General features: G+C 48.8%; 1 protein-coding gene across 2 annotated transcripts in view; it reads right to left on the minus strand.

Annotated features, from left to right (window-relative positions):
- LOC126946850 (granulocyte-macrophage colony-stimulating factor receptor subunit alpha) overlaps window positions 1-24011 on the minus strand; it is a 58502-nt gene that overhangs the window by 31136 nt on the left and 3355 nt on the right. The window contains exons 1-4 of one of the 2 annotated variants that reach the window (XR_007722780.1): window positions 17769-17823; window positions 10571-10634; window positions 4188-4289; window positions 1129-1250 (exon numbers count right to left, since the gene is read on the minus strand). Coding sequence is in view for 1 of the 2 variants with exons in the window: in XM_050777541.1 (XP_050633498.1) it covers window positions 1129-1250; window positions 4188-4263 (198 nt within the window). In the remaining variant the exon portion in view is untranslated. Of the gene's footprint in view, window positions 1-1128; window positions 1251-4187; window positions 4290-10570; window positions 10635-17768; window positions 17826-24011 lie in introns of those variants that run through there. The other variant, XM_050777541.1, reaches the window with a different exon arrangement.

Genomic DNA, 24011 nt, shown 5'->3' on the forward strand with positions numbered 1-24011 from the left:
TATATCTCTATATCTCTATATATCTATATATCTCTCTATATATCTATATATCTATATATCTCTCTATATATCTATATATTTCTATATATATCTATATATCTATATATTTCTATATATATCTATATATCTATATATTTCTATATATATCTATATATCTATATATGTATCTATATATATCTATATATGTATCTATATATATCTATGTCATCTGGGGTAACATAGGAAGATCATCCATCCATCCGTCTAATATGTATAGAATTATCAATCTACCGATCATGTATTATCACCTATCTATTAGTCAAAAAATTATCTATCACCTACCTATCGATCGTCTATATTTCTCTGTTCCTCTCCTTCCTCTTTATTCTCTGTCTCTGTGTTTCTCCCTCCTTCCCTCCCCTCTCCCCGCTCTTCTGTCTCTGTCTCTTGTGTTTCAAAAGCCCTGACCTTAATCCCTTGGGAGGCCACGACGGTGAAACACTGACGAAATCCCAGACAGTTTACTTTTCTCCAACCTTCTTCGACCACAGACGCAGACTCACCTCCAACTGCACTTACCAGGATTTCTCGGGCTAAAATACGGTGGAACACGCTCACCCCAGAGAACCAGCCTGTGATACACACTGTGGACGTGAACTAACAGAACTTTCCCAGCCTACTTGAGATTATGGCTCCCATGTTTCTCCAAATACCGCACTTGTGCTGTCTGTGTCCGTGGCCCTCTCGCTTTAATTTAATTTAATTTATTATGATCATTATGTTTCGAGATGGAAACATAATGAGTTTCGCTCTTGTTGCCCAGGCTGCAGTGCTGTGGCACCATCTCGGCTCACCACAACCTCCGCCTCCCAGGTTCAAGCAATTCTCTGGCCTCAGCCTCCGGAGTAGCTGGGATGACAGGTGCGCACAACCACGCCCGGCTAATTTTGTATTTGTAGTAGAGACGGGGTTTCACCGTGTTGGTCAGGCTGGTCTCCAGCTCCCGATCTCAGGTGATCCACCCGCCTCGTCCTCCCAAAGTGCTGGGATGACAGGCGTGAGCCACCGCACCTGGCCGGTCCTGTTGCTTTTAAGTCAGAAAGGGCTGTGTGTAAAGGACAGGGGTTGAGCATGGGAAATTGGTCTCACCCTGGGTTCCACGACTCTGTCCTTCTTGTCAGTTAGGAAACACCTGCTGAAGGTTGTGTTTTCTCGGCAGTCCCAGGTTAAATTCATCGTCCTGGCGTCGAACCTCACATTGAGGCTAGAGGCTACAAGGAGTGGGCCCTGAATTCAGAATTTCCTCTTTTTCTGTTTCCTTTTTCTTTTCCCTTCCTCCCTCCCACCCTCCCTCCCTCCCTCCCTCCCTTCCTTCCTTCAATCCCTCCCTCCCTCCCTCCCTCCTTTCTTTCTTTTCTTTCTCTCTTTCTTTTCTTTCTTTCTCTTCTCTCTCTCTCTCTCTCCTCGGTCTCTCTCTCTCTCTTTTCTTTTTTTTTTTTTTGAGATGGAGTCTCGCTCTATCACCCAGGCCAGAGTGCAGTGGCCGGATCTCAGCTCACTGCAAGCTCCGCCTCCCGGGTTCACGCCATTCTCCTGCCTCAGCCTCCCGAGTAGCTGGGACTACAGGCGCCTGCCACCTCGCCCGGCTAGTTTTTGTATTTTTAGTAGAGACGGGGTTTCACCGTGTTGGTCAGGCTGGTCTCGAACTCCCGACCTCAGGTGATCCACCCGCCTCGGCCTCCCAAGATTCCGGGATTACAGGCGGGAGCCACCGCACCCGGCATTTCCTGTTTTTTCTCTTCCCATCTGGCTCTAGGAGGTGAAGTTCACGACTGGAACCTGCTGAGTTTCCTCTGTCACCCACATGGCCCCAGGACATCCCACATCCTCAGGAATCTGTTCCTCCCTTGTCCACCTTCCCTCCTTTTCTCAGCCCCCTTTGCTGTTTCTGAAGAAAGGAGATGTCTACTCTGCAGAAATACTCAAAAACCACCTGAAGACTGGAGGAGGTGGCTCACGCCTCCAATCCCAGCATTTTGGGAGGCTGAGGCAAAAAACTGGCTTAAGCCCAGTAGATTGAGATCAGCCTGGGCAACACAGCAAGACTGCATCTCTGAAAAAAACACAGTTTTTTAAAAGTTTAAATTAGGCAGGCGTGGTGGTGCACATCGGCAGTCCCAGCTCGCTGTCTTTCCACATGGAGATGTTTACTGCACAAATCATCAAAAACCGGCCGGGCACAGTGGCTCACACCCGCAATCCCAGCCCTTTGGGAGGCCGAGGTGGGCGGATCACCTGAGGTCACGAGTTCGAGACCAGCCTGGCCAACATGGTGAAACCCCGTCTCTACTAAAAATACAAAAAAATTAGCCGGGTGTGGTGGTGGACGCCTGGAATCCCACCTGCTCCGGAGGCTGAGGCGGGAGAATGGCGTGAACCCGGGAGGTGGAGATTGCAGTAAGCCGAGATCGCGCTATTGCACTCCAGCCTGGGAGACAGAGCAAGACTCCATCTCAAAAATAATAATAATAATAATAATGATAATAAACCAGTCTTTGCAACATAGCAAGACTCCATCTCTACAAAATAAAAATAAAAATAAAATATTAAATTAGCTTGGCGTGGTGGTGCATGTCTGCAGTCCCAGCTACTCGGGAGGCCGAAGGGGCAGGTTCTCTTGATCCCAGAAAGTTGAGGCTGCAGCGACCCGAGATCGCGCCACTGCACTCCAGACTGGGTGACAGAGCGAGACCCTGTCTCAAAAAAAAAAAAAAAAAAAAAAAAAAAAAAAAAAAAAGGAGAAAGAAAACCACCTGAATGAGAACAGGCAAAGGCGCTATCCAGAGTGATAAGTCTCAGAACACGGTTCCCAAATTATGGAACCTTGGCAGTTTAAAATAAAACTGACGGAATGTGAGAAAATTGCAGACACAGAAAAGCTGCCTATGTCTGTCTTCCCTGAACCAGGTCACAAAATATCTGCAAATATTTTCCTGAAGCAGACCTGACACCCTCAGTCCAGAGGGTCCCTCCCTGAAATGCAAATCAAAACCATAAAGAGATATCATTCCACACCAGTCACAATGGCTATTATTAAAAAGTCAAAAAACAAGAGGCCGGGCGCGGTGGCTCACGCCTGTCATCCCAGCACTTTGGGAGGCCGAGGCAGGTGGATCACATAAGGCCAGGAATTTGAGACCAGCCTGGTCAACATGACAAAACCCCATCTCTCCTAAAAATACAAAAATTAGCTGGGCATGGTGGCGGGCGCCTGTAGTCCCAGCTACTCGGGAGGCTGAGGCAGAAGAATCGCTTGAACCCAGGAGGATGAATTCGCAGGGAGCCAAGACTGAGCCACTGCACTCCAGCCTGGGCAACAAGAGCGAGACTCTGAAGAGAAAGAAAAAGAAAAAGAAAGACAGAAAGACAGAAAGACAGAAAGAAAGAAAGAAAGAAAGAGAGAGAGGGAGGGAGAAAGAAAGAAGGAAAGAAAGAAAGAAGGAAAGAAAGAGAGAGAGAAAGAAGGAAAGAAAGAAAGAAGGAAAGAGAGAAAGAAAGAGAAAGAAAGGAGAGAAAGAAAGAAGGAGAAAGAAAGAAAGAAAAAAGAAAGGGAAAGAAAGAAAGAGAGAAAGAAGGGAGGGAAGGAAGGAAGGAAAGAAAGAAACAATGGAAGGAAGAAACAGAGAGAGGGAAGGAGGGAAGGAAGGAAAGAGAAAGAAAAAAGAAAGAAAAAGAAAGAGAAAAGAAATGAATCAGGAGGGAGAGAAGGATGGAAGGAAGGAGAGAAGGAAGGATGGAAGGAGGGAGGGTAGGAGGAAGAGAAGGAAGCAAAGGAGGGAAGAAGGGAGGAAGGAAAAAGGAAGGAAGCAAAGAACGAAGGAAGGAAGGAAGAAACACTTTGGCCCCAAGGAGACCTGGGTCCTCATCTTGGCCCCGTCACTACCTAGATGGTCTTTGGGTTACACCGTGGAGGTCTCTGAGCCTCTGTTTTCTCATCTGTAGAATGGGTGGATGGACATTAACAGCAGAAAAGGAGGTGAGGACAAGAGGAATTCTCAGCTTCTGGTGGGTCGGCTGGTGCTTACTGGGTCCCTCATAAACATTAGAGAGGAAATGCAAATGCACCCAGGTATCCACGTAGGTCTCCAGACACGAGACGTCTAAACGAGGGCTGCAGGGAAGGTTCAGCCACAGGTTTCCGTACTTACCCGGTTTCTCTGGGATCAGGAGGAATGCTGGCTGCAGCAGCTCACACAGTACAAGGCTTGTGACCAGGAGAAACATGCTGCTGGCCAGAGAGAAGGGAAGAGCTGCAGGACAGAAAGCGTCACACAGTGAGAAGCGTGGCTCTCCCAGGACATTCCTGGCAGGGGACCCCAGGGAGGTGATCTGGGGAAACAAACCAGCTGCTGACCTGGTCAAATGGGGGGTCGTGGCCAGCTGTGGAAGGTCTGCATGGCCATTATTCTGTCTCCCACATGGGATTAGGATGTCGACATCTTTGGGGCCATTATTCTGTCTCCCACATGGGATTAGGACATGGACATCTTTGGGGCCATTATTCTGTCTCCCACGTGGGGTTAGGACGTGGGTATCTTTGGGGCCATTATTCTGTTTCCCACATGGGATTAGGATGTGGACATCTTTGGGACCATTATTCTGTCTCCCACATGGGATTAGGACGTGGACATCTTTGGGGCCATTATTCTGTCTCCCACATGGGATTAGGACATGGACATCTTTGGGGCCATTATTCTGTCTCCCACATGGGATTAGGACGTGGACATCTTTGGGGCCATTATTCTGTCTCCCACATGGGATTAGGACATGGACATCTTTGGGGCCATTATTCTGTCTCCCATATGGGATTAGGACGTGGACATCTTTGGGGCCATTATTCTGTCTACCACATGGGATTAGGACATGGACATTTTTGAGACCATTATTCTGTCAACCACATGAAAATTAGGACATGGACATCTTTGGGACCATTATTCTGTCTCCCACATGGGGATTAGGACGTGGACATCTTTGGCGTCTCAAGAGGGTCAATCTAGTGTCAAGCTTCCATGTTTCATGGGTCATGGCTCAGCTGACCTTCACGAGGGAACCCACGGCTGACACTAAAGGCAGGTTCTGACACTCTTCAAGGAAGTTGCAGTGACTTTTATTCATTTCTCATAGCTTTTACTTTCTGTTAATAATTAGTGGATTTGGGGGAACAAAACAAGAAAGGATGGCTCAGATTTTCATTTTGATAACTTTTTTTTTCTTGTTTTGCTTTTTTGTAATTTTTTTTTTTTTTTGAGACGGAGTCTGGCTCTGTTGCCCAGGCTGGAGTGCAGTGGCGTGATCTCAGCTCACTGCAAGCTCCACCTCCCAGGTTCATGCCATTCTCCTGCCTCAGCCTCCCGAGTAGCTGGGACTACAGGTGCCCGCCACCTCGCCTGGCTAATTTTTTTTTTTTTTGTATTTTTACTAGAGATGGGGTTTCATCATGTTAGCCAGGATGGTCTCGATCTCCTGACCTCATGATCCACCTGCCTCGGCCTCCCAAAGTGCTGGGATGACAGGCGTGAGCCACCGCGCCCGGCCCTGCTCTTTTATACTTTTTAAAAAATCTTGACTTTTGCAACAGCTATAACAGGCAAGTGAAAAAAAAAAAGAAAAAAAAGAGGAAGAAAAAAAGAGTACATAAAACGACATGAATGAATTTTAAATACTTATGACTAAGTGAGAGAAGCCACGTTGCGATGGCTGCAGACTGAGTCATGCTGACAGTTGGACACTGTGGAAAAGACAAAATCATGGAAATAGTAAAAAGATCAGGAGTTGGTAGGCGTTGGGCAGAGGGAGGGATGAATACACGGACCTCAGAGGATTTTTAGGGCAGTGAAACTACTCTTGATTCTTCTTTATGCAGAAAGAGGAAGAAGAAGAAGAAGAAGAGGAAGAAGAAGGAGGAGGAGGAGGAGAAGGAGGAGGAGAAAGAGCAGGAGGAGAAGGAGCAGGAGGAGGAGGAGCAGGAGGAGAAGGAGGAGGAGGAGAAGGTGGAGGAGGAGAAGAAGCAGGAGGAGGAGAAGAAGCAGGAGAAGGAGCAGGAGGAGGAGGAGGAGAAGGAGCAGGAGGAGAAGGAGGAGGAGGAGAAGGAGGAGGAGGAGAAGGAGGAGGAGGGAGGAAGGGAGGAGGAGAAGAAGCAGGAGAAGGAGCAGGAGGAGGAGGAGGAGAAGGAGCAGGAGGAGAAGGAGGAGGAGGAGAAGGAGCAGGAGGAGGAGAAGGAGGAGGAGGAGAAGAAGCAGGAGAAGGAGAGGAGGAGGAGGAGGAGAAGGAGGAGGAGGAGGAGGAGGAGGAGGAGGAGAAGGAGGAGAAGGAAAAGCAGGAGGATAAGGAGCAGTAGGAGGAGAAGGAGCAGGAGGAGAAGGAGCAGGAGGAGAAGGAGCAGGAGGAGAAGGAGCAGGAGGAGCAGGAGGAGGAGAAGGAGCAGGAGGAGGAGGAGCAGGAGGAGGAGGAGAAGGAGGAGGAGGAGAAGGAGGAGAAGGAGAAGGAGGAGGAGAAGGAGCAGTAGGAGGAGAAGCAGGAGGAGCAAGAGGAGAAGGAGGGAGGAGAAGGAGCAGGAGGAGAAGGAGCAGGAGGAGGAGAAGAAGGAGCAGGAGGAGAGAAGGAGCAGGAGGAGGAGGAGGAGAGGAGGAAGGAGCAGGAGGAGAAGGAGCAGGAGGAGGAGAAGAAGGAGCAGGAGGAGAAGGAGCAGGAGGAGGAGGAGGAGAAGAAGGAGCAGGAGGAGAAGGAGCAGGAGGAGGAGAAGGAGGAGGAGGAGAAGGAGCAGGAGGAGAAGGAGCAGGAGGAGAAGGAGCAGGAGGAGAAGGAGCAGGAGGAGAAGGAGCAGGAGGAGGAGGAGGAGAAGAAGGAGCAGGAGGAGAAGGAGAAGGAGCAGGAGGAGGAGGAAGAGAAGGAGGAGAAAAGAAGCTACTCTGTATGATTCTACAAATGTTGGATCCATGTCATTATACTTTTATCCAAGCCCATAAGGACGAAGAAGAAAAAAGAGGAGGAGGAGGAGGAGGAAGAAGAAAGAAGGGGAAGGAGAAGAAGAAGAAAGAAGAAGTAGGAGGAGGAAGAAGAGGAGGAGGGGGAGAAGTAGAAGGAAGAAGAGGAGGAGGAGGAGGAGGAGCTACAAACTCAACCAATTGTCACCAGAAAATATTTAAATTCATTTATAACCTGGAAGCCCCCATTTTGAGATGTTCCCCCTTTATGGACCAAACTAATGTATTTCTTTCTTTCTTTTTTTTTCTTTCACTCTTGTCTCCAGGCTGGAGTGCAGCGGCGCCATCTCGGCTCACTGCAACCTCCGCCTCCCGGGTTCAAGTGATTCTCCTGCTTCAGCCTCCCGAGTAGCTGGGATTACAGGTGCGCGCCATCATGCCCAGCTAATTTTGTATTTTTAGGAGAGATGGGTTTTTGCCATGTTGGGCAGGCTGGGCTCGAACTCCTGACTTCAGGTGATCCACCAGCCTCAGCTTTTCAAAGTGCTGAGATGACAGGCGTGAGCCACTGTGCCGGGCCTTTGTAGCACCTTTAGATCAAGCGTCTGTGCCTGGTGGAAACCACCTGGCCATTCTGTGGTTCCTGCTCCAAACCTTCTCTTTCAAAGATTGCATCTCTCGGCCAGGTGCAATGGCTCACGCCTGTCATCCCAGCACTCTGGGAGGCCGAGGCGGGCGGATCACGAGGTCAGGAGTTCGAGACCGGCCTGGCTAACATGGTGAAACCCCGTCTTTACTAAAAATACAAAAACTAGCCGGACGTGGTGGCGTGTGCCTGTCATCCCAGCTACCCAGGAGGCTGAGGCAGAAGAATCGCTGGAACCCCGGGAGGCGGGAGTTTGCACTGAGCCGAGATTGCAACTCAAAAATTAAAAAAAAAACAAAAACAAAAACCAAAACGATTGTGTCTCTCAGACCGTTCCTCTGCAAGAGAAACCTCACTTGCTAAGGGGAAGTAAAAGCTTCGAGACCGCACCTGTTTCTTCTTCTCCTGCCCCCGGCTCGTGTCTAGCCCACATGCATAGGCATGTGGCTGCCTCCTCCAGTGGACTGCGGCGCCCCGCTTCTCGGAGCCTGCTCTGAGGTCTTGCAACTGTTTCTCGGCGCTGGGCAGACTGGCCTGTGGCACCTTAGAGATGCACGTTCTGTTGGGGTGGGGCCTGACCTTGAGATTCACATACATATTCCCCAGGTGGTGTTAACAGGTGTAGAACTCTTGTTCCATGAGACTGGTCCCCTCCGCTGAGTCACTAAATGTTTGGGATATTTGCGAACTTCGCTTGCACTACCACTACAACTACTACTGATTATTATTATTGTTACTATTATTATTATTATTTTGGAAAAGTCTTGCTCTGTCGCCCAGGCTGGAGTGCTAATGGCATGATCTCGGCTCACTGCAACCTTCGCCTCCCAGTTTCAAGCGATTCTCCTGCCTCAGCCTCCCGAGTAGCTGGGATTACAGGCACCTGCCACCACACTCAGCTAATTTTTGTATTTTTAGTAGAGATGGGGTTTCACCACGTTGGCCAGGCTGGTCTCAAACTCCTGATCTCAAGTGATCCTCCTGCCTCAGCCTCCCAAAGTGCTGGGATAGCACTTATAGGCGTGAGCCACCACACCCACCTGCTACTTGTAAGCTTTCTAGGAAGCCAGCAGATGCCTCCCCAAATACGTCTGTAGAAGATGAGTATATGCCACCGCAAAACACATTTCACCCCAAAATATATTTATTTGACATATTTTGAAATGGACCTGTCTCTTGGCCGGGCGCGGTGGCTCGCGCCTGTCATCCCAGCACTTTGAGAAGCTCAGGTGGGCAGATCACTGGAGGCCAGGAGTTCAAGACCAACCTGGACAATATGGTGAAACCCCATCTCTACTAAAAATACAAAACTTAGCCGGGTGTGGTGGCGGGTGCCTGTACTCCCAGCTACTCGGGAGGCTGGGGCAGGAGAATCACTGAAACCCAGGAAGCAGAGGTTGCCGTGAGCTGAGATCGTGCCACTGCACAGCAGCCCGGGCAACAGAGCGAGACTCCGTCTCCAAATATTAAAAATAAATAAATAAATAAATAAATAAATAAATAAATACAAAACAAAAACCAAAACAAACAAACAAAACATAAAACCAAGCTACTGGCTGGGTGTGGTGGCTCACAGCTGTAATCTCAGTACTTTTGGAGGCTGAGGCAGGCAGATCATGTGAGGTCAAGAGTTCGAGACCAGCCTGGCCAACATGGTGAAACCCTGTGTCCACTGAAAAACAAAAACAGACAAACAAAATTTAGCCAGGTGTGGTGGCGTACCTCTGTAATCCCAGCTACTTGGGAGGCTGAGGCAGGAGAATTGCTTCAACTCCGGAGGCAGAGGTTGCAGTGAGTTGAGATCGCTCCACTGCACTCCAGCCTGGGCGACAGAGTGAGGCTCTGTCTCAACAAATAAAACTAATAAAATAAAATAACCGGATACGGTAGCTCACGCCTGTAATTCCAGCACTTTGGGAGGCCGAGGTGAGCAGATCACATGAGGTCACGAGTTTGAGACCATCCTAGCCAATATGGTGAAACATTGTCACTACTAAAAATACAAAAATTAGCCAGGCGTGGTGGTGGGCGCCTGTAGTCCCAGCTACTCGGGAGGCTGAGGCAGGAGAATCGCTTGAACCCGGGAGGCGGAGGTTGCAGTGAGCTGAGATCACGCCACTGCACTCCAGCCTAACAGCTTGAGCGAGGCTTCTTCTCAAAAAAATAAAATAAAATAAAAAGTAAAATAAGTAAACAAACAAACAAACAAAAACGTATAAAACCAAGCTGCAGCCCAACCAGCTTGGATACGTGTTCTCAGGATCTCTTCAGACTATTTTCCCCAGGACTTGGTCACTCATATTTGGCTCAGAATAAACGTCTTTAAATATTTTGCAGTATTTGGCTGGTTTTTTTTTTTTTTTTTTTTTTTTTTTAATTCTTTTGAGACGGACTGTCGGTCTTGTTGCCCAGGCTGGAGTGCAGTGGCGCGATCTCAGCTCACTGTGACCTCCGCCTCCCGGGTTCAAGCGATTCTCCTGCCTCGGCCTCCCGAGTAGCTGGGACGAGAGGCACGCGCCACTACACCCAGCTAATTTTTGTATTTTTAGCAGAGACGGGGTTTCACCATGTTGGCCAGGCTGGTCTCGAACTCCTGACCTCATGATCCCCCCAACTCAGCCTCCCAAAGTGCTGGGATGACAGGCGTAAGCCACCGTGCCCTGCCGTCTCTCTCTCTCTTTTTTTTTTTTTTGACAGGTTCATGTGTCTCTTCTGCCTGGAGACCCCTGTCCCGCTGCTTCAGGGGGATGTGCGCTGTCAGGAGGATGTGCACTGTCAGGAGGATGTGCGCTGACATGTTAAATTTGTCATAGGTCAGACAGTTCCTCATTCAGATTCTTCTGCCCTGAGTTCTCACTTCTATCCTGGTTCATCATTACGGAGCCAAACATTTCAGTTCTTTAGACTTCACTTAAAAAAAAATCCCCAACCACATTACCGACAGCCCAAAGGAAGCACGTACAGGGTTCTACGCAAGCATCTCCGCTTCTCGAATCGGCTGTCTCCACGGCTTTTCCTGCTGTAAACTGTGAAAGGTAAATACATCTCAGGACCCCAACATCACCAAGGCAAGGGAAAGGTCATACTGGAAACTGGCTCAGGCAAACCTGCCTCCCGTTTTATTCGTAAATAAGGTACTACAAAGATTTTTAAAATTACATACCAGGGCCGGGCGCGGTGGCTCACGCCTATAATCCCAGCATTTTGGGAGGCCGAGGCTGGTGGATCACTTAAAGCCAGGAGTTCGAGACCAGCCTGGCCAACATGGTGAAACCCTGTCTCTGCTAAAAATACAAAAAGTAGCCAGGTGTGGTGACGGGTACCTGTAATCCCAGCTACTCTGGAGGCTGAGGCAGGAGGCAGGAGAATCGCTTGAACCCGGGAGGTGGAGGTTGTAGTGAGCTGAGATCGCGCCATTGCACTGCAGCCGGGGTGACAGAGCAAGACTGGATCACCCCCCCAAAAAAGTACGAAAGCAAATTGTGCCCTAAGCACCTGTCATCACGAATTCCTGAGGCTCTGCCATAGGCCCACGTCCTTAACCTCAGCAAAATAAACTCTCTAAATGGACTGAGACCTGTCTCTGACATGCCTTTTTTTTTTTTTTTTTTTTTTTTTTTTTTTTTTTTTTTTTTTGGTTTGACAGGACGTTTTGCGCTCATGGAAAATTATGCAATATTTTTACGTTTGATATGTACTGCTTATCCTTTTTTTTCTCTTCTTCTTTTTTGTGTTTACAGAATGGGTTTTCTTTCCCCTTTCTGGAAATTTTCGGTTGATCCTAAAATAGAGTCTGCCTCGCTTCCTTCTCGGATTCAAAGCAAGAATGATGGAGAGCGAGGGAAATCATGATATTTTACCCCAAAACAGGGCTCCGTGGTATAATGAGGATTTTTAATTAAAAACCCTTTGGTCCCGGGCACAGTGGCTCACGCCTGTAATCCCATCACTTTGGGAGACCCGGGCGGGTGGATCACCTGAGGTCAGGAGATCGAGACTATCCTGGCCAACACGGTGAAACCCCGTCTCTACTAAAAATACAAAAATTAGCCGGGCGTGGTGGCAGGTGCCTGTACTCCCAGCTACTCGGGAGACTGAGGCAGGAGAATCGCTTGAACCCGGGAGGCGGAGGTTGCAGTGAGCCGAGATCGCACCACTGCACCCCAGCCTGGGTGACAGAGCAAGACTCCATCTCAAAACAAACAAACAAACAAGAGCAAAACAAAACAACAAAAAAACCCCCTTTGATATCAACAACCTCTGGAAGACATTTTCTCCTACCTCCATAACAATAGGACGGACCTTCCAAGGAGAACAATTGTTCTTGTTTTTTTGTTTGCTTGTTTGTTTGTTTTTTCCTGTTATCTCATTATCTGTTATAGAAAAAAAGACCAAGATCTTTTTTCCTTTTTTTTTTTTTTTTTTTGGAGATAGAGTCTTGGACTGTCGCCCAGGCTGGAGTGCAGTGGCACAATCTTGGCTCATTGCAACTTCTGCCACCCAGGTTCAAGCCATTCTCCTGCCTCAGCCTCCCAAGTAGCTGGGAAGACATGCACCCACCACTGCACCCAGCTAATTTTGTATTTTTAGTAGAGACAGGGTTACACCATGTTGGAGAGGCTGGTCTCGAACTCCTGACCTCAGGTGACTCCACCCGCCTCAGCCTCCCAAAGTGCTGGGATTACAGGCGTGAGCCACTGCGCCAGGCTGACAAATGTTTTATATTCAGATCTTAGTTAATCTCTTAAGGATTGGGAGGGTCTGGAAGAAAAAGATCCAGCTGTGTCCAGCTATGTTAATACAGATTATTATTATCATTATTATTTATACACAGATTCACTCTGACAAGATGGCATGATCTCAGTTCACTGCAACCTTTGTTTCCTGAGTTCAAGCGATTCTCCTTCCTCAGCCTCCTGAGTAGCTGGGATTACAGGCGCATGCCACCACGTCTAGCTAATTTTTTGTATTTTTTGTGTTTTTACTAGAGACGGGTTTTCACCATGTTGGCCAGGCTGGTCTCGAACGCCTGACCTCAGGTAGCCCGCTAGCCTCGGCCTGCTGGGATTACAGGCGTGAGCCACCACCCCCAGCAGAGATTCTTTACAGATGCAAATTTTCTCTAACAAAGGACAGCTTTGGGGGGTCATTCCAAAATATGGCAAAGAAGGCTGGGCACGGTGGCTCATGCCCCTAATCCCAGCACTTTGGGAGGTTGAGGCAGGTGGATCACCTGAGGTCAGGAGTGCGAGACCAGCCTGGCCATCACGGTGAAATCCCATCTCTACTAAATAATAATAACAATAATAATAATAATAATAATAAAAAACATTATCTGGGTACGATGGCTCATGCCTATTAACCCAGCTGTTTGGAAGGCTGAGGCAGAAGAACTTCTTGAACCTGGAAGACGGAGGTTGCAGGGAGCCAAGACGGCACCACTGCACTCCAGCCTTGAAAACAGAATGAGACTGTCTCAAAAGAAAAAAAATAATAAAAGAAATACGAGTAAGAAACATGTTTTGGGGAAAAATATGTTGTTTTTTCTCTTTGTCTTGTAATGTTTGCCAGAGTGGGGTTGGAAGGTAAGTCACAATATATAGATATATTGTGGTATATTTATATATATAATATATAGGGTAAAATAAATCCCATTTGATGAGAATTTATGGTCTGTAGGGCATGCCTCCCCAGCCAGACCCCTTAGATACGAATTTGGGCAACATAAAAAAAAAAAAAAAAAGTCAGAGGCCCAGTGTGGTGGCTCACCCCTGTAATCCCAGCACTGTGGGAGGCTGAGGCATGTGGATCACTTGAGGTCAGGAGTTCAAGACCAGCCTGGCCAACATGGTGAAATGTCGTCTCTACTAAAAATACAAAAATTAGCCAGGCAGTAGTGGTGGGCGCCTGTAATCTCAGCTACTCGGGAGGCTGAGGCAGGAGAATTGCTTGACCCTGGGAGGCAGAGACTGTGGTCAGGTGACATTGCGCCACTGCACTCCAGTCTGGGCGACAGAGTGAGACTCCATCTCACAGAAAAAAAAAAAAAAAAAGGAAAGAAATAAAGAAAAGACAGAGAAGAAGAAGCCGGGCACAGTGGCTCACGCCTATAATCCCAGCACTTTGGGAGGCCGAGGCAGGTGGATCACGAGGTCAGGAGTTCGAGACCAGTCCGGCCAACATGGCGAAACCCCGTCTCTGCTAAAAATACAAACAAAATGAGTGCGGCATGGTGGCAGGTGCCTGTAGTCCCAGCTACTCAGGAGGCTGAGGCAGGAGAGTCACTTGAACCCAGGAAGTGTAGATTGCAGTGAGCCGAGATTGCGCCACTGCACTCCAGCCTGGGCGACAGAGTGAGACTCCATCTCAAGAAAGAAAAAAAAGAACAAACAAAAAAAATCAGAGTTCAGTCCTCAGTAGAAATTCTTCTTTCCCCCCAACCCTATAACTTTTTTTTTTTTTTTTTTTTTTTTTTTTAACTAGGTTCCAATCCTCTATCCTTTCTGTAGCCTCAACGTGGTGGTGTACAAGCTTCTGAATCTCATTGTGGGATGGAGTCCTCATTCTGAAGAATCTTGTGTATATACATTATATAAATGTGTAAATCTGACTAGGTGCGGTGGCTCACGCCTGTAATCCCACCACATTGGGCGGCCGAGGCGGGCGGATCACCTGAGGTCAGGAGTTCAAGACCAGCCTGGCCAACATGGTGAAATGTCGTCTCTACTAAAAATACAAAAATTAGCCAGGCAGTAGTGGTGGCCGCCTGTAATCTCAGCTACTCGGGAGGCTGAGGCAGGAGAATTGCTTGACCCTGGGAGGCGGAGACTGTGGTCAGGTGACATTGCGCCACTGCACTCCAGTCTGGGCGACAGAGTGAGATTCCATCTCACAGAAAAAAAAAAAAAAAAAAAAAAAGGAAAGAAATAAAGAAAAGAAAAGACAGAGAAGAAGAAGCCGGGCACAGTGGCTCACGCCTATAATCCCAGCACTTTGGGAGGCCGAGGCAGGCGGATCACCTGAGGTCAGGAGTTCAAGACCAGCCTGGCCAACATGGAGAAACCCCGTCTCTACTAAAAATACAAAATTTAGCCGGGCATGGTGGCAGGTGCGTGTAGTCCCAGCTACTCAGGAGGCTGAGGCAGGAGAATCACTTGAACCCGGGAGGCGGAGGTTGCAGTGAGCCGAGATTGCACCACTGCACTCCAGCCTGGGCGACACAGCGAGATTCTGTCTCAACAAGAAGCGTGAAATCTGATTTAGCACACCTATAAAACACCCAACAAGCTGTCCAAATCCAGATTCTTACCACCCCAATCTCGGTGGTATCTAAGATGCTTCATTTCTGTCTTTTTAAAATGTGTAATAATTTAATCTTTTTATACACGCGGGGTGGGGGATCTTACTGTGTTGCCCAGGCTGGTCTGGAATTCCTGGTCTCAAGCAATCCTCTTACCTCAGCCTTCCACAATTTTGGGATTACAGGCGTGGGCCACCATGCCTAGCCTCAAATGTTTATTTATTTATTTATTTTGAGATGGAGTCTCGCTCTGTCGCCCAGGCTGGAGTGCAGGGGCGCAATCTCGGCTCACTGCAACCTCCGCCTCCCGGGTTCAAGTGATTCTCCAGCCTCAGCCTCCCGAGTAGCTGGGATTACAGGCACCTGCCACCACACCCAGGTAATTTTGGGTATTTTTAGTAGACATGGGGTTTCACCATATTGGCCAGGCTGGTCTCGAACTCCCGACCTCAGGTGATCCGCCCGCCTCGGCCTCCCAGAGTGCTGGGATCACATCCTACCGGCTTAGAAGGATTTCATCTTGAATGGGGGCTGGGAAAAAGGCGGCTGGGACAGGCTGGGCGGCATTCCCCGGAGGTCAGCCATTCCCCGACACAAGACATGTGAATAGATGAGTACTGTTTACTAAATAGACCCAGGACTGAACAGACAGAGGAAATTCCTGATGTCTTGATATCTTCAGAACAAAAGCCTTCCTAGTTTAAGAATACGTTTCGCTTTAAAAATGATAATGATATTGGGCCAGGCGCGGTGGCCCACGCCAGTCATCCCACCCCTTTAGGAGGCTGAGGCAGGAGGACGGATTAAGTCTAGGAGTTCAAGACCAGCCTGGGAAACACAGTGAAACCCTCGTCCCTACAAAAATACAAATATCTGTGAGGAATGGTGGCATTGCCTTTGTCCCAGCTATTCGGGAGGCGGAGATGGGAGGATCGCTTGAGCCCAGGAATTCGAGACAGCAGTGAGCTGTGATTGCACCACTGCCCTCCAGCCTGGGTGACAGAGCCAGACGGCCTCAAAAAAAAAAAAAAAAAAAAAAAAAAAGATAATATTGGTTATTGCAAAAGATAGACATGACAAAGATGAACCCTTTATCAGAAACCCTTGTAGCGGAGCATATCTCCCTGTGATTTTTTTCTTTAGTTATCTTTTTTTTTTTTGAGATGGAGTTTTGCTCTGGTCGCCCAGGGCTGGAGTGCAGGGGCGCGATCTCGGCTCACTGCAACCTCCGCCTCCCGGGTTCAAGCGATTCTCCTGCCTCAGCCTCCCGAGTAGCTGGGATTACAGGCATGTATATGCCACCACGCCTGGCTAATTTTGTATTTTTAGTAGAGATGGGGTTTCTCCACGTTGGCCAGGCTGGTCTCGAACTCCTGACCTCAGGTGATCCGCCCACCTCGGCCTCCCAAAGTGCTGGGATGACAGGCCTGAGCCACTGCGCCTGGCCTTTTTACTTATCTTATATATAAACAAACATTGTAGCTGGGATATAGAAGGAAATCCACCTTCCTTTTCTGACTTTAGCGAATCCCCTAGTCTGTCCAGTGTCTAGCCATTTTCTCAGTCCTTTACTTTCTTTCTTTCATTTTTATTTTTATTTATTTTTATTTTTATTTTTATTTTTTATGAGGCAGAGTATTTCTTGCTCTGTCACCAGGCTGGAGTGCCGTGGCACAATCCCGGCTCACTGCAACCTCCGCCTCCCGGGTTCAAGCGATTCTCCTGCCTCAGCCTCCCGAGTAGCTGGGATTACAGGCACCCACTGCCACGCCCGGCTAATTTTTTGTATTTTTAATAAAGATGTGGTTTCGCCGTGTTGGCCAGGCTGGTCTCGAACTCCTGAGTTCGGATGATCTGCCCGCCTCAGCCTCCCAAAGTGCTGGGATGACAGGCGTGAGCCACCACACCCGGCCCCCCTTTACTATCTTTATAAGCTTTGCTTTCACTTTGCAATGTGAACCTGCCTCAAATTGTTTCTGGTGCAAGATCAAAGAACCGTCTCTTGGAGTATGGATCAGGACCCCATTCTAGTAACCAGTAACACCATCACACTCCCCTCCCGCTTTCAGCTCTATGTTAATCTCTTTTCATCTCTCTCTTTTTTTTTTTTTTTTTTTGAGACAGAGTCTCGCTCTTGTCGCCCAGGCTGGAGTGCAGTGGTGCAATCTCAGCTCACTGCAAGATCTGCCTCCTGGGTTCAAATGATTCTCCCGCCTCAGCCTCCCGAGTAGCTGGGATGACAGGTGCCCATCACCACCACGCCCGGCTAATTTTGTATTTTTAGTAGAGATGGGGTTTCTCCATGTTGACCAAGCTGGTCTCGAACTCCTGACCTCAGGTGATCCACCCGTCTCAGCCTCCCAAAGTGCTGGGATGACAGGCGTGAGCCACTGTGCCTGGCCATGTTTATCTCTTGAGACGGCTTCCGGATGCCACAAATAGCTATCAATGAATGTAATAATTCCGTACTCACTACACCCTGACTCCCTGGAGCTTAGCAATGTATAGCCAGTCATTAATCAATTGTTTTTTTTCTGTAAACCAACAAGAATTCCCAGCACACAGTTTCACAGAAACCTCCTCCCTGTCCCCCAACACCACCTCCCTCTTTTTTTTTTTTTTTTTTTTTTTTTTTTTTGGCCTTTAAAAACCTGCTTATAATAAAGGCAGAATACAACTCAGATCCCCAGTGTCCTTGGGTCTCTCGGTCTTCCGGGCCCCTGTCCCCCGTTTGGCTCGAGTCAACCTTTGAAATCTTAGGTTGTGGCTCCGTCTCCTTCTTTCAGATCGACAGACACAGGAGAAACACCCTGGTGACTCGACATGTTCAAAGACCACAGAATGAGAGAACTCGGCTTACCCCGCGGCATCCGCTTCCTTTCTTTTCACTTGCTTTTCTCTCGGACACTCCCGCGTCTGGGTAGCTCCCTTCAGAGCTGTTCTGTGTCTCCTCATGTCCTCCCTGCCCCTCCCTCCTCCGCTTCCTCATTCATAGGATTGGGAAACTTGCAATTACTCCGTGAGTTCATTGGCTCCTGACCTCGTCTCCAAAGAGTGGCCTCGTCGAACAGCTCAGGTGTGAGTCCCACACACATCTGCACGCACAGACACACTCCTGCACACACACAACTGCACACACATGCATGTCTGCACACACATCTGTGCACACAGACACACACACATCCCCACACACCTGCATGCAGTGCACATGTGCGTACACACAGTTACACACACACCTGCACACACACCTGCACACACATGCATGTCTGCACGCACATCTGCACACACAGACGTGCATGCACACACATCCCTACACACCCTCACACACATCTGCACACACACCTGCATGCACATGCAGGTCTGCACACAGACGTGCACACACACATCCCCACACACCTGCATGCAGTGCACATGTGTGTACACACAGTTACACACACTCCTGCACACACATGCACGTCTGCACACACATCTGCACACACAGATGTGCACGCACACACATCCCCACACACCCTCACACACATATGCACATGCAGGTCTGCACACAGACGTGCACACACACATCCCCACACACCTGCACACAGTGCACATGTGCATACACACAGCAACACACATACACATCTACACACACACCTGCACACACATGCATGTCTGCATACACATCTGCACACACATCTGCACACAATCCTGCATGTACATGCATGTTTGCATAGACGTGCACACACACATCCCCACACACCTGCATGCAGTGCACATGTGCGTACACACAGTTACACACACACCTGCACACACACCTGCACACACATGCATGTCTGCACACACATCTGCACACACAGACGTGCATGCACACACATCCCTACACACCCTCACACACATATGCACATGCAGGTCTGCACACAGACGTGCACACACACATCCCCACACACACCTGCATGCAGTGCACATGTGCGTACACACAGTTACACACACACCTGCACACACACACCTGCACACACATGCATGTCTGCACACACATCTGCACACACAGACGTGCATGCACACACATCCCTACACACCCTCACACACATATGCACATGCAGGTCTGCACACAGACGTGCACACACACATCCCCACACACCTGCATGCAGTGCACATGTGTGTACACACAGTTACACACACACCTGCACACACATGCATGTCTGCACACACATCTGCACACACAGACGTGCACACACACATCCCCACACACCTGCACACAGTGCACATGTGCATACACACAGCAACACACATACACATCTACACACACACCTGCACACACATGCATGTCTGCATACACATCTGCACACACATCTGCACACAATCCTGCATGTACATGCATGTTTGCATAGACGTGCACACACACATCCCCACACAGTTGCACACAGTGCACATGTGCATACACATAGCTACACACACACCTGCACACACATGCATGTCTGCACACACACATCCCTACACACCTGCACACAGTGCACAGCAGGTACACACAGCTACACACACATCTACACATCTGCACAAACACATTAGCACACAGCTACACACACACATCTGTATGCACACACACCTGCACACACGTCTGCACAAACAAGCACAATGGCACACACACACCTCCACACACGCTTGTCTACACAGCACACACACACATCCCCACACACCTGCACACAGTGCACGTGGGTGTACACACTACACACACATCTCCACACACACCTGCACACATATCTGTACACATACACCTGCACGCAGTGCACATGTGAGTACACACAATTACACACCCACATCTTCACATACATCTGCACACACACCTGCACACACATCCCCACACACCTGCCCACAGTGCCCATGTGCATACACACAACTACACACAAACTGCACACATGTCAGCACAAACAGGCACAATGGCACACACCTGCACACACACTTGTCTGCACATGCACATCTGCACACAAGCACATCTGCATAGAGACCGGCACACACACATCCCCACGCACCTGCACACAGTGCACATGGACGTACACACAACACACACATTTGTACACAAGCACATCTGCACACACATACCTGCACATACATCTGTACACAAACGCCTGCGCACAGTGCACATGTGCATACACACAACTACACACGTACATCTGCACACACATCTGCAAACACACACCTGCATGCACGTGTCCACGCACACACCTGGATACACATGCATGTCTGCACACACAGACCTGCACACACAGACCTGCACACACACATCCTCACACACCTGCACGCAGTGCACATGTGCGAACACACAACTACACACACATCTGCACACACCTCTGCACAAACAAGCATATTGGCGCGCACACACCTGCACACACACTTGCACACACACAAACTCAGATGCCTTCTGTGCTGTCTACAAAGTCATAAGAAAAACCAAGCAGGCCAGGGGCGGTGGTTCACTAAAAAAAAAAACAAAAAACAAAAATTAGCCGGGCGTGGTGGCGGGTGCCTGTAATCCCAGCTACTCAGGAGGCTGAGGCAGGAGAATCCCTTGAACCCGGGAGACGGAGGTTGCAGTCAGCCGAGATGGTGCCATTTCACTCCAGCCTGGCCAACAAGAGCAAAACTCCGTCTCAAAAAAAAAAAAAGAACCAAGCAGGTTAGAGATGTGTTACGTTACAAACAGTTGGCGCCTAAACAAAGCATAGGGCTTCTCGCAAATGCAGTGGAAAATGACACCTGGAATAGCAACATCAGCCAAGGTGAAAGACGGTTGCACAGGCTGCACCTCTACTGTCTTAGCCTCCCTGTTCTTGCAGGAGCTGTGTCTTAGTCCATTCATGTTGAGGTTGGGTAATTGATAAACAAGAGATCATTGACCGGGTGCGGTGGCTCAGGCCTGTCATCCCAGAACGTTGGGAGGGCGAGGCAGGTGGATCATGAGATCAAGAGATCGACACCATCCTGGCCAACGTGGTGAAACCCCATCTCTACTAAAAATATAAAAATTACCTGGGCGTGGTGGCCTGTGCACCTGTAATCCCAGCTACTTGGGAAGCTGAGGCAGGAGAATCCCTTGAATCCGGGAGGCGGAGGTTGCAGTGAACTGAGATCGCGCCCCTGCACTCCAGCCTGGCGACAGAGCCAGACTGCGTCTCAAAAAAAAAAAAAAAAACAACAACAACAAAAACGAGAGGTCATTTATTCGGCTCATGGTGGTTCTCCAGGTGGTCCGGGAAGCATGATGTTTGGATCTGCTGGTCGTGAGGGCGTCAGGCTGCTCCCAACCATGACGGAAGGTGAAGGGAAGACATTGTGTGTGGAGACCACACGGGCAGAAAGGAAGCAAGAGAGAAGGGTGGAGGTGCCAGGTTCTTTTCAACAACCAGTCCTCCTGGAAACTGAGAATGAGAACTCATTCATTACTACGGGGGCAGGACCAAGCCATTCATAAGGAATTCGCCCACATGGGTTTAAACACCTCCCACCAGGCCCCATGTACCCCAGTGGGGGGTCAAATTTCAACATGAAACTTGACAGGACCAAACAAACCGTATCCAAACCATACCACACTGCTTCTCTCCAGAATCGATGAAGAGAAGATTATCTTCCCAAGAGCTCAATCTGATGACTCACCAAGGCTGCTGGAACTGGCACCATGATGGACCTCCTTGTCAATGGCTCGTATCTTCCTGTTGACATTGATGTAGAGAAGTTTATCGTCCCCAAAGCTCAACAAGATGGTTCACCCAGGCTGCTGGAACTGGTATCATGGTGGATCTTACCATCAATGGCTCATATCTTCCTGTTGACATTGATGTAGAGAAATTTCTCTTCCCCAAAGCTCAACAAGATGGTTCACCAAGGCTGCTGGAACTGGGCATCATGGTGGATCTTCTTGTCAATGACTTGTACCTTGTTGCTGACATGGATGTAGAGAAGTTTATCTTCCCAGGAATTCAACCAGATGTTTCACCCAGGCTGTTGGAACTGGTATCATGGTGGATCTTCTTGTCAATGGCTCATACGCTGTTGTTGGCATTGATGCAGGCAAGTTTATCTTCCCCAAAACTTAAGATGTTTCACACAGGCTGCTGGAACTGGCACCATGGTGGATCTTACTGTCAATGGCTATTATCTTCCTTTTGACATTGATGTAGAGAAGTTTATCTTCCCCAAAACTTCACAAGATGGCTCACTAAGGCTGCTGGAACTGGCACCATGGTGGATCTTACTGTCAATGGCTCGTATCTTCCTGTTGACATTGATGTAGAGAAGTTTCTCTTCCCCAAAGCTCAACCAGATGGTTCACCAAGGCTGCTGGAACTGGGCACTACGGTGGATCGTCTTGTCAATGACTTGTACCTTGACAATGACTTGTCAATGACTTGTACCTTGTTGCTGACATGGATGTAGAGAAGTTTCTCTTCCCAAAAACTTAAGATGTATCACGCAGGTTGCTGGAACTGGCACCATGGTGGATGTCAATGGCTATTATCTTCCTTTTGACATTGATGTAGAGAAGTTTATCTTCCCCAAAACTTCACAAGATGGCTCACTAAGGCTGCTGGAACTGGTACCATGGTGGATCTTCTTGTCAATGGCTCATACGTTCTTGTTGGCATTGATGCAGGCAACTTTATCTTCCCCAAAACTTAAGATGTTTCACACAGGCTGCTGGAACTGGCACCATGGTGGATCTTACTGTCAATGGCTCGTATCTTCCTTTTGACATTGATGTAGAGAAGTTTCTGTTCCCCAAAGCTCAACCAGATGGTTCCCCAAGGTTGCTGGAACTGGGCACTATGGTGGATCTTCTTGTCAATGACTTGTACCTTGACAATGACTTGTCAATGACTTGTACCTTGTTGCTGACATGGATGTAGAGAAGTTTATCTTCCCGAGAATTCAACCAGATGTTTCACCCAGGCTGTTGGATCTTTTTGTCAAAGGCTCATATCTTCTGGTTGACATTGATGTAGAGAAGTTTATCTTCCCAAAAACTTAACAAGATGTTTCACCCAGGCTGCTGCAACTGGCCCCATGGTGGATCTTCTTGTCAATGGCTCATACATTTTTGTTGACATTGATGTAGACAAGTTATCCCAGCACTTTGGGAGGCTGAGGTGAGTGGATCACCTGAGGTCAGGAGTTTGAGACCAGCCTGACCCTCATAGAGAAACCCCGTCTCGGCCGGGCGCGGTGGCTCAAGCCTGTAATCCCAGCACTTTGGGAGGCCGAGACGGGCGGATCACAAGGTCAGGAGATCGAGACCATCCTGGCTAACACGGTGAAACCCCGTCTCTACTAAAAATTACAAAAAACTAGCCGGGAGAGGTGGCGGCACCTGTAGTCCCAGCTACTCGGGAGGCTGAGGCAGGAGAATCCCTTGAACCCAGGAGGTGGAGGTTACAGTGAGCTGGGATCGCGCCACTGCACTCCAGCCTGGGCGACAGAGCGAGACTCTGTCTCAAAAAACACAAAGACAGAAACCAAAACCAAAAACCCCTCATTCTTCTGGAGCCCACAGAACTTCCACAACCAAAATCCCATGGCCCAGAGGGGTTGGTTTCTAGCTCTGTAGGACCGAGGATTACCCAGAAGCTGTGAGTTGCAGGATTTCAAACGTCCCTTGTCTGGCAGCTTATCCTAAAGGTTAGTGGCTGAGAAGAAGCTTCTGAGAACAGATGACAACCAGGCTTTCCAAGAAAATGAGACTGGGTTTCCCACGCTGCATGTTCTTCTGCCCACAGAAAGAATTCCCCAGGTCTTATTTTTCTCCCAGGTTTGGACCAAAACCTCCCAAACTGAGGTCCTTTTCAGGGGCTACTTACTAGCTACTTTTGTTTTTTGTGTTTTGAGACGGAGTCTCGCTCCGTCGCCCAGGCTGGAGTGCGGTGGCGCCATCTCGGCTCACTGCAACCTCCGCCTCCCTGGTTCGAGCAATTCTCCTGCCTCAGTAGCTGAGTAGCTGGGACTACAGGCGTCCACCACCACACCCGGCTAATTTTTGTATTTTTAGCAGAGATGGGGTTTCGCCACGTTGGCCAGGATGGTCTCGAACTCCTGACCTCAGGTGATCCACCTGCCTCGGCCTCCCAAAGTGCTGGGATGA

Source organism: Macaca thibetana, chromosome X (genome assembly GCF_024542745.1).
Source record: "Macaca thibetana thibetana isolate TM-01 chromosome X, ASM2454274v1, whole genome shotgun sequence".
Classification (NCBI taxonomy): Eukaryota; Metazoa; Chordata; class Mammalia; order Primates; family Cercopithecidae; genus Macaca; species Macaca thibetana.